The 11,462-nt window shown below is 38.7% G+C and overlaps 1 protein-coding gene across 1 annotated transcript in view; it reads left to right on the top strand.

Annotated features, from left to right (window-relative positions):
* The window catches only part of LOC142844301 (uncharacterized), a 40,281-nt gene that overhangs the window by 17,096 nt on the left and 11,723 nt on the right, over nucleotides 1–11,462 (top strand). The window contains exons 8-13 of the mRNA XM_075962636.1: nucleotides 198–314; nucleotides 2,277–2,393; nucleotides 4,356–4,472; nucleotides 6,433–6,549; nucleotides 8,512–8,628; nucleotides 10,591–10,707. Of these exons, the coding sequence (XP_075818751.1) occupies nucleotides 198–314; nucleotides 2,277–2,393; nucleotides 4,356–4,472; nucleotides 6,433–6,549; nucleotides 8,512–8,628; nucleotides 10,591–10,707 (702 nt within the window). The remainder of the gene's footprint in view (nucleotides 1–197; nucleotides 315–2,276; nucleotides 2,394–4,355; nucleotides 4,473–6,432; nucleotides 6,550–8,511; nucleotides 8,629–10,590; nucleotides 10,708–11,462) is intronic.

Below are 11,462 nucleotides of genomic sequence, written 5' to 3'. Positions count from 1 at the left end.
TGCTTCTGTCTTCTTCTGAAATGTTTTGGCAATTCAGTGATACTTTATAAATTAGCAAGTAAAATTCTTTTTGCATTATTAAAGTGGAAATTAGAAAAAAATAGGGTAGGTATTCAAGGCAAATGAGAAAGTCAAAAGAACTAAAAGTTGCCAATCCCATTGCTTAACTAAATATTTTTCCCCTTCCGTTGAATAAGAAATCGACTGCGATGGAGGAGATTGTCTTGATGAAGCAGCAGCTTCAAGAAAAGGAAGAAGTCGTTAGTACTTTGCAGACTGAGCTCAGGCAGAAACAGGAAGAGCAAGCTGCACAGGTAGGATGATGGCGCCTCCATTAGGATAGAATCCATGGGGTCCAGAATGGTGCAGGTGGCAAGTCAATCCCGGCAGTCACTTGAAAAGCTTGGTAGATGAAAGTATAGTAGCTAGGATATTAAAGCCAAGCCTAGGAGGGTGTGGCAGAAGAAGCCACAAGTATGGTAAGTGGTTCATATCTTAGTAGGAAACATCAGAACCCCTCAAAAATGCCTTTTAGGTTGGTGAACTTGCCATAGCTTTATGATGACTGTTTTTATTCCTTGAGTCAAGATACTCCAATTTAAACGCACACAGAGATTCTGTATCTCAGGAACGGGCTCATGGCGGAACTCAAAGGAAACGGATAGATACAACAAAAGAAATCAAATCATTGCCTCCATTCTTTTCTGATTAAAATCTTGTTAGGAAGATATATCTTAGCCTTAAAGCCACTTACTGAACATAGACTAAAGAAGTGGAGAGGGTATGAGGCTCATTGCTAATGACTCTAGTATGCAGCGTTCTTCTTCATGGTCATTCTGAAGCCAGAGCCAGACCATTAGTGCTCTCCTGTCAGTCTGTCCCTCCCTGCCTGCCCCCCCACTTGCTTCCTGGTCTACTCATTTATTAGAGTTTGCATGTGTGTGTGTGACGGTCTTGATATTTGCACATATTCAGTGTATTTTTCCTGTATGGACCGTGTGTTTTCAGAAACTCTTGAATTACATGATGCATAGCATTCGGTCAGCTCCGATGCTTTCATTTTTTTCCTTGCAAGTTTCTCTTGACCTTTATTTTTGGTTGTGTATTTTTTTTCCCAATTTTGATTAATATTTTTTTGATTTATTATTTTTCTTATTTAACTCAAGGCATTCTGTTTTGTGTTGGGCTTTTTCTTCTGAAACGAGTTTTCTTTTTCATCAACTTCATGAATTTTATTAATTTTCCAAACTTTTCTAACTCTATCGTTCCTTCATGTCCTCTTCATTTTTTTTAAACATGTTTAACGATGAAATAAGTTACAGTGTTTTTCAGCATATTTTTCTGCTCCTTATTCCTCGTGATTTTTGTTGTTGTTTTTGAAGGAAGGTCTCACAATGTAGCCCAGTTTTACCTTGAACTTGTGGCAGTCCTCCTGTCTCAGCCTCTTGAGTGCTGGAATTATAGGCATGAGCCACCATGCCTGACTTTTGAATGGTATTATGTAATTGTTCATGCATCTTTTGTGTGAATGTTTTTGCTTACATGTATGTATATGCACTACATAACCCCAGAGTTCAGACGAGGACATCAGATCCCCTGCAACTGGAGTTACAGATAGCGTGGGTGCTGTGATGGAACCTGGATCTTTTCACAAGAGTAGCAAGTGCTAGTTGCCACTGAACCATTGCTAAACCTCTATACAGATCGCATTTGGGTTTTTTTTTCCTGTGGATGGCCTGCATTTAGCCATGATCAAAGACCGGGAAGTGTTGCATCTCTTCTAATACTAGCTGCCACCTATTCCTACAAATTCTTCTTGGTTACCTTGGATTTTTCCCTATTCCACAGGAACATCAGATGTAGCTCTATTGCTGTCTTTTTTTTTATCATTATTATTTTATAGTCTCTAATGCCAAGAAAATCCCAATTTTTATTGTTTGCCCTTAACTTGTTTAGTGCAAGGTTTTTAGGATAGATTTTACATATTGTTACTGTTTTCCATGTTTTTCTGCTCACTGTCTATTTGGTCTGTCTCTTTGCTATGTTAGCTTTCAAAGAAATTGAAAAGCGTATTGCTATTGCTTCTGTCTTCTTCTGAAATGTTTTGGCAATTCAATGATACTTTATAAATTAGCAAGTAAAATTCTTTTTGCATTATTAAACTGGAAATTAGAAAAAAATAGGGTAGGTATTCAAGGCAAATGAGAAAGTCAAAAGAACTAAAAGTTGCCAATCCCATTGCTTAACTAAATATTTTTCCCCTTCCGTTGAATAAGAAATCGACTGCGATGGAGGAGATTGTCTTGATGAAGCAGCAGCTTCAAGAAAAGGAAGAAGTCGTTAGTACTTTGCAGACTGAGCTCAGGCAGAAACAGGAAGAGCAAGCTGCACAGGTAGGATGATGGCGCCTCCATTAGGATAGAATCCATGGGGTCCAGAATGGTGCAGGTGGCAAGTCAATCCCGGCAGTCACTTGAAAAGCTTGGTAGATGAAAGTATAGTAGCTAGGATATTAAAGCCAAGCCTAGGAGGGTGTGGCAGAAGAAGCCACAAGTATGGTAAGTGGTTCATATCTTAGTAGGAAACATCAGAACCCCTCAAAAATGCCTTTTAGGTTGGTGAACTTGCCATAGCTTTATGATGACTGTTTTTATTCCTTGAGTCAAGATACTCCAATTTAAACGCACACAGAGATTCTGTATCTCAGGAACGGGCTCATGGCGGAACTCAAAGGAAACGGATAGATACAACAAAAGAAATCAAATCATTGCCTCCATTCTTTTCTGATTAAAATCTTGTTAGGAAGATATATCTTAGCCTTAAAGCCACTTACTGAACATAGACTAAAGAAGTGGAGAGGGTATGAGGCTCATTGCTAATGACTCTAGTATGCAGCGTTCTTCTTCATGGTCATTCTGAAGCCAGAGCCAGACCATTAGTGCTCTCCTGTCAGTCTGTCCCTCCCTGCCTGCCCCCCCACTTGCTTCCTGGTCTACTCATTTATTAGAGTTTGCATGTGTGTGTGTGACGGTCTTGATATTTGCACATATTCAGTGTATTTTTCCTGTATGGACCGTGTGTTTTCAGAAACTCTTGAATTACATGATGCATAGCATTCGGTCAGCTCCGATGCTTTCATTTTTTTCCTTGCAAGTTTCTCTTGACCTTTATTTTTGGTTGTGTATTTTTTTTCCCAATTTTGATTAATATTTTTTTGATTTATTATTTTTCTTATTTAACTCAAGGCATTCTGTTTTGTGTTGGGCTTTTTCTTCTGAAACGAGTTTTCTTTTTCATCAACTTCATGAATTTTATTAATTTTCCAAACTTTTCTAACTCTATCGTTCCTTCATGTCCTCTTCATTTTTCTTAAACATGTTTAACGATGAAATAAGTTACAGTGTTTTTCAGCATATTTTTCTGCTCCTTATTCCTCGTGATTTTTGTTGTTGTTTTTGAAGGAAGGTCTCACAATGTAGCCCAGTTTTACCTTGAACTTGTGGCAGTCCTCCTGTCTCAGCCTCTTGAGTGCTGGAATTATAGGCATGAGCCACCATGCCTGACTTTTGAATGGTATTATGTAATTGTTCATGCATCTTTTGTGTGAATGATTTTGCTTACATGTATGTATATGCACTACATAACCCCAGAGGTCAGACGAGGACATCAGATCCCCTGCAACTGGAGTTACAGATAGCGTGGGTGCTGTGATGGAACCTGGATCTTTTCACAAGAGTAGCAAGTGCTAGTTGCCACTGAACCATTGCTAAACCTCTATACAGATCGCATTTGGGTTTTTTTTTCCTGTGGATGGCCTGCATTTAGCCATGATCAAAGACCGGGAAGTGTTGCATCTCTTCTAATACTAGCTGCCACCTATTCCTACAAATTCTTCTTGGTTACCTTGGATTTTTCCCTATTCCACAGGAACATCAGATGTAGCTCTATTGCTGTCTTTTTTTTTATCATTATTATTTTATAGTCTCTAATGCCAAGAAAATCCCAATTTTTATTGTTTGCCCTTAACTTGTTTAGTGCAAGGTTTTTAGGATAGATTTTACATATTGTTACTGTTTTCCATGTTTTTCTGCTCACTGTCTATTTGGTCTGTCTCTTTGCTATGTTAGCTTTCAAAGAAATTGAAAAGCGTATTGCTATTGCTTCTGTCTTCTTCTGAAAAGTTTTGGCAATTCAATGATACTTTATAAATTAGCAAGTAAAATTCTTTTTGCATTATTAAAGTGGAAATTAGAAAAAAATAGGGTAGGTATTCAAGGCAAATGAGAAAGTCAATAGAACTAAAAGTTGCCAATCCCATTGCTTAACTAAATATTTTTCCCCTTCCGTTGAATAAGAAATCGACTGCGATGGAGGAGATTGTCTTGATGAAGCAGCAGCTTCAAGAAAAGGAAGAAGTCGTTAGTACTTTGCAGACTGAGCTCAGGCAGAAACAGGAAGAGCAAGCTGCACAGGTAGGATGATGGCGCCTCCATTAGGATAGAATCCATGGGGTCCAGAATGGTGCAGGTGGCAAGTCAATCCCGGCAGTCACTTGAAAAGCTTGGTAGATGAAAGTATAGTAGCTAGGATATTAAAGCCAAGCCTAGGAGGGTGTGGCAGAAGAAGCCACAAGTATGGTAAGTGGTTCATATCTTAGTAGGAAACATCAGAACCCCTCAAAAATGCCTTTTAGGTTGGTGAACTTGCCATAGCTTTATGATGACTGTTTTTATTCCTTGAGTCAAGATACTCCAATTTAAACGCACACAGAGATTCTGTATCTCAGGAACGGGCTCATGGCGGAACTCAAAGGAAACGGATAGATACAACAAAAGAAATCAAATCATTGCCTCCATTCTTTTCTGATTAAAATCTTGTTAGGAAGATATATCTTAGCCTTAAAGCCACTTACTGAACATAGACTAAAGAAGTGGAGAGGGTATGAGGCTCATTGCTAATGACTCTAGTATGCAGCGTTCTTCTTCATGGTCATTCTGAAGCCAGAGCCAGACCATTAGTGCTCTCCTGTCAGTCTGTCCCTCCCTGCCTGCCCCCCCACTTGCTTCCTGGTCTACTCATTTATTAGAGTTTGCATGTGTGTGTGTGACGGTCTTGATATTTGCACATATTCAGTGTATTTTTCCTGTATGGACCGTGTGTTTTCAGAAACTCTTGAATTACATGATGCATAGCATTCGGTCAGCTCCGATGCTTTCATTTTTTTCCTTGCAAGTTTCTCTTGACCTTTATTTTTGGTTGTGTATTTTTTTTCCCAATTTTGATTAATATTTTTTTGATTTATTATTTTTCTTATTTAACTCAAGGCATTCTGTTTTGTGTTGGGCTTTTTCTTCTGAAACGAGTTTTCTTTTTCATCAACTTCATGAATTTTATTAATTTTCCAAACTTTCTAACTCTATCGTTCCTTCATGTCCTCTTCATTTTTCTTAAACATGTTTAACGATGAAATAAGTTACAGTGTTTTTCAGCATATTTTTCTGCTCCTTATTCCTCGTGATTTTTGTTGTTGTTTTTGAAGGAAGGTCTCACAATGTAGCCCAGTTTTACCTTGAACTTGTGGCAGTCCTCCTGTCTCAGCCTCTTGAGTGCTGGAATTATAGGCATGAGCCACCATGCCTGACTTTTGAATGGTATTATGTAATTGTTCATGCATCTTTTGTGTGAATGATTTTGCTTACATGTATGTATATGCACTACATAACCCCAGAGGTCAGACGAGGACATCAGATCCCCTGCAACTGGAATTACAGATAGCGTGGGTGCTGTGATGGAACCTGGATCTTTTCACAAGAGTAGCAAGTGCTAGTTGCCACTGAACCATTGCTAAACCTCTATACAGATCGCATTTGGGTTTTTTTTTCCTGTGGATGGCCTGCATTTAGCCATGATCAAAGACCGGGAAGTGTTGCATCTCTTCTAATACTAGCTGCCACCTATTCCTACAAATTCTTCTTGGTTACCTTGGATTTTTCCCTATTCCACAGGAACATCAGATGTAGCTCTATTGCTGTCTTTTTTTTTATCATTATTATTTTATAGTCTCTAATGCCAAGAAAATCCCAATTTTTATTGTTTGCCCTTAACTTGTTTAGTGCAAGGTTTTTAGGATAGATTTTACATATTGTTACTGTTTTCCATGTTTTTCTGCTCACTGTCTATTTGGTCTGTCTCTTTGCTATGTTAGCTTTCAAAGAAATTGAAAAGCGTATTGCTATTGCTTCTGTCTTCTTCTGAAAAGTTTTGGCAATTCAATGATACTTTATAAATTAGCAAGTAAAATTCTTTTTGCATTATTAAAGTGGAAATTAGAAAAAAATAGGGTAGGTATTCAAGGCAAATGAGAAAGTCAAAAGAACTAAAAGTTGCCAATCCCATTGCTTAACTAAATATTTTCCCCTTCCGTTGAATAAGAAATCGACTGCGATGGAGGAGATTGTCTTGATGAAGCAGCAGCTTCAAGAAAAGGAAGAAGTCGTTAGTACTTTGCAGACTGAGCTCAGGCAGAAACAGGAAGAGCAAGCTGCACAGGTAGGATGATGGCGCCTCCATTAGGATAGAATCCATGGGGTCCAGAATGGTGCAGGTGGCAAGTCAATCCCGGCAGTCACTTGAAAAGCTTGGTAGATGAAAGTATAGTAGCTAGGATATTAAAGCCAAGCCTAGGAGGGTGTGGCAGAAGAAGCCACAAGTATGGTAAGTGGTTCATATCTTAGTAGGAAACATCAGAACCCCTCAAAAATGCCTTAGGTTGGTGAACATGCCATAGCTTTATGATGACTGTTTTTATTCCTTGAGTCAAGATACTCCAATTTAAACGCACACAGAGATTCTGTATCTCAGGAACGGGCTCATGGCGGAACTCAAAGGAAACGGATAGATACAACAAAAGAAATCAAATCATTGCCTCCATTCTTTTCTGATTAAAATCTTGTTAGGAAGATATATCTTAGCCTTAAAGCCACTTACTGAACATAGACTAAAGAAGTGGAGAGGGTATGAGGCTCATTGCTAATGACTCTAGTATGCAGCGTTCTTCTTCATGGTCATTCTGAAGCCAGAGCCAGACCATTAGTGCTCTCCTGTCAGTCTGTCCCTCCCTGCCTGCCCCCCCCCCACTTGCTTCCTGGTCTACTCATTTATTAGAGTTTGCATGTGTGTGTGTGACGGTCTTGATATTTGCACATATTCAGTGTATTTTTCCTGTATGGACCGTGTGTTTTCAGAAACTCTTGAATTACATGATGCATAGCATTCGGTCAGCTCCGATGCTTTCATTTTTTTCCTTGCAAGTTTCTCTTGACCTTTATTTTTGGTTGTGTATTTTTTTTCCCAATTTTGATTAATATTTTTTTGATTTATTATTTTTCTTATTTAACTCAAGGCATTCTGTTTTGTGTTGGGCTTTTTCTTCTGAAACGAGTTTTCTTTTTCATCAACTTCATGAATTCTATTAATTTTCCAAACTTTTCTAACTCTATCGTTCCTTCATGTCCTCTTCATTTTTCTTAAACATGTTTAACGATGAAATAAGTTACAGTGTTTTTCAGCATATTTTTCTGCTCCTTATTCCTCGTGATTTTTGTTGTTGTTTTTGAAGGAAGGTCTCACAATGTAGCCTAGTTTTACCTTGAACTTGTGGCAGTCCTCCTGTCTCAGCCTCTTGAGTGCTGGAATTATAGGCATGAGCCACCATGCCTGACTTTTGAATGGTATTATGTAATTGTTCATGCATCTTTTGTGTGAATGATTTTGCTTACATGTATGTATATGCACTACATAACCCCAGAGGTCAGACGAGGACATCAGATCCCCTGCAACTGGAGTTACAGATAGCGTGGGTGCTGTGATGGAACCTGGATCTTTTCACAAGAGTAGCAAGTGCTAGTTGCCACTGAACCATTGCTAAACCTCTATACAGATCGCATTTGGGTTTTTTTTTCCTGTGGATGGCCTGCATTTAGCCATGATCAAAGACCGGGAAGTGTTGCATCTCTTCTAATACTAGCTGCCACCTATTCCTACAAATTCTTCTTGGTTACCTTGGATTTTTCCCTATTCCACAGGAACATCAGATGTAGCTCTATTGCTGTCTTTTTTTTTATCATTATTATTTTATAGTCTCTAATGCCAAGAAAATCCCAATTTTTATTGTTTGCCCTTAACTTGTTTAGTGCAAGGTTTTTAGGATAGATTTTACATATTGTTACTGTTTTCCATGTTTTTCTGCTCACTGTCTATTTGGTCTGTCTCTTTGCTATGTTAGCTTTCAAAGAAATTGAAAAGCGTATTGCTATTGCTTCTGTCTTCTTCTGAAAAGTTTTGGCAATTCAATGATACTTTATAAATTAGCAAGTAAAATTCTTTTTGCATTATTAAAGTGGAAATTAGAAAAAAATAGGGTAGGTATTCAAGGCAAATGAGAAAGTCAAAAGAACTAAAAGTTGCCAATCCCATTGCTTAACTAAATATTTTCCCCTTCCGTTGAATAAGAAATCGACTGCGATGGAGGAGATTGTCTTGATGAAGCAGCAGCTTCAAGAAAAGGAAGAAGTCGTTAGTACTTTGCAGACTGAGCTCAGGCAGAAACAGGAAGAGCAAGCTGCACAGGTAGGATGATGGCGCCTCCATTAGGATAGAATCCATGGGGTCCAGAATGGTGCAGGTGGCAAGTCAATCCCGGCAGTCACTTGAAAAGCTTGGTAGATGAAAGTATAGTAGCTAGGATATTAAAGCCAAGCCTAGGAGGGTGTGGCAGAAGAAGCCACAAGTATGGTAAGTGGTTCATATCTTAGTAGGAAACATCAGAACCCCTCAAAAATGCCTTTTAGGTTGGTGAACTTGCCATAGCTTTATGATGACTGTTTTTATTCCTTGAGTCAAGATACTCCAATTTAAACGCACACAGAGATTCTGTATCTCAGGAACGGGCTCATGGCGGAACTCAAAGGAAACGGATAGATACAACAAAAGAAATCAAATCATTGCCTCCATTCTTTTCTGATTAAAATCTTGTTAGGAAGATATATCTTAGCCTTAAAGCCACTTACTGAACATAGACTAAAGAAGTGGAGAGGGTATGAGGCTCATTGCTAATGACTCTAGTATGCAGCGTTCTTCTTCATGGTCATTCTGAAGCCAGAGCCAGACCATTAGTGCTCTCCTGTCAGTCTATCCCTCCCTGCCTGCCCCCCCCACTTGCTTCCTGGTCTACTCATTTATTAGAGTTTGCATGTGTGTGTGTGACGGTCTTGATATTTGCACATATTCAGTGTATTTTTCCTGTATGGACTGTGTGTTTTCAGAAACTCTTGAATTACATGATGCATAGCATTCGGTCAGCTCCGATGCTTTCATTTTTTTCCTTGCAAGTTTCTCTTGACCTTTATTTTTGGTTGTGTATTTTTTTTCCCAATTTTGATTAATATTTTTTTGATTTATTATTTTTCTTATTTAACTCAAGGCATTCTGTTTTGTGTTGGGCTTTTTCTTCTGAAACGAGTTTTCTTTTTCATCAACTTCATGAATTCTATTAATTTTCCAAACTTTTCTAACTCTATCGTTCCTTCATGTCCTCTTCATTTTTCTTAAACATGTTTAACGATGAAATAAGTTACAGTGTTTTTCAGCATATTTTTCTGCTCCTTATTCCTCGTGATTTTTGTTGTTGTTTTTGAAGGAAGGTCTCACAATGTAGCCCAGTTTTACCTTGAACTTGTGGCAGTCCTCCTGTCTCAGCCTCTTGAGTGCTGGAATTATAGGCATGAGCCACCATGCCTGACTTTTGAATGGTATTATGTAATTGTTCATGCATCTTTTGTGTGAATGTTTTTGCTTACATGTATGTATATGCACTACATAACCCCAGAGTTCAGACGAGGATATCAGATCCCCTGCAACTGGAGTTACAGATAGCGTGGGTGCTGTGATGGAACCTGGATCTTTTCACAAGAGTAGCAAGTGCTAGTTGCCACTGAACCATTGCTAAACCTCTATACAGATCGCATTTGGGTTTTTTTTTCCTGTGGATGGCCTGCATTTAGCCATGATCAAAGACCGGGAAGTGTTGCATCTCTTCTAATACTAGCTGCCACCTATTCCTACAAATTCTTCTTGGTTACCTTGGATTTTTCCCTATTCCACAGGAACATCAGATGTAGCTCTGTTGCTGTCTTTTTTTTTATCATTATTATTTTATAGTCTCTAATGCCAAGAAAATCCCAATTTTTATTGTTTGCCCTTAACTTGTTTAGTGCAAGGTTTTTAGGATAGATTTTACATATTGTTACTGTTTTCCATGTTTTTCTGCTCACTGTCTATTTGGTCTGTCTCTTTGCTATGTTAGCTTTCAAAGAAATTGAAAAGCGTATTGCTGTTGCTTCTGTCTTCTTCTGAAAAGTTTTGGCAATTCAATGATACTTTATAAATTAGCAAGTAAAATTCTTTTTGCATTATTAAAGTGGAAATTAGAAAAAAATAGGGTAGGTATTCAAGGCAAATGAGAAAGTCAAAAGAACTAAAAGTTGCCAATCCCATTGCTTAACTAAATATTTTCCCCTTCCGTTGAATAAGAAATCGACTGCGATGGAGGAGATTGTCTTGATGAAGCAGCAGCTTCAAGAAAAGGAAGAAGTCGTTAGTACTTTGCAGACTGAGCTCAGGCAGAAACAGGAAGAGCAAGCTGCACAGGTAGGATGATGGCGCCTCCATTAGGATAGAATCCATGAGGTCCAGAATGGTGCAGGTGGCAAGTCAATCCCGGCAGTCACTTGAAAAGCTTGGTAGATGAAAGTATAGTAGCTAGGATATTAAAGCCAAGCCTAGGAGGGTGTGGCAGAAGAAGCCACAAGTATGGTAAGTGGTTCATATCTTAGTAGGAAACATCAGAACCCCTCAAAAATGCCTTAGGTTGGTGAACATGCCATAGCTTTATGATGACTGTTTTTATTCCTTGAGTCAAGATACTCCAATTTAAACGCACACAGAGATTCTGTATCTCAGGAACGGGCTCATGGCGGAACTCAAAGGAAACGGATAGATACAACAAAAGAAATCAAATCATTGCCTCCATTCTTTTCTGATTAAAATCTTGTTAGGAAGATATATCTTAGCCTTAAAGCCACTTACTGAACATAGACTAAAGAAGTGGAGAGGGTATGAGGCTCATTGCTAATGACTCTAGTATGCAGCGTTCTTCTTCATGGTCATTCTGAAGCCAGAGCCAGACCATTAGTGCTCTCCTGTCAGTCTGTCCCTCCCTGCCTGCCCCCCCCACTTGCTTCCTGGTCTACTCATTTATTAGAGTTTGCATGTGTGTGTGTGACGGTCTTGATATTTGCACATATTCAGTGTATTTTTCCTGTATGGACCGTGTGTTTTCAGAAACTCTTGAATTACATGATGCATAGCATTCGGTCAGCTCCGATGCTTTCATTTTTTTCCTT

The sequence above is a fragment of the Microtus pennsylvanicus genome, chromosome 2 (genome assembly GCF_037038515.1).
Source record: "Microtus pennsylvanicus isolate mMicPen1 chromosome 2, mMicPen1.hap1, whole genome shotgun sequence".
NCBI classification, from domain to species: domain Eukaryota; kingdom Metazoa; phylum Chordata; class Mammalia; order Rodentia; family Cricetidae; genus Microtus; species Microtus pennsylvanicus.
The sequence above is the reverse complement of the archived record's forward strand: the minus strand, read 5'-3'. Positions and strand labels throughout refer to the sequence as shown.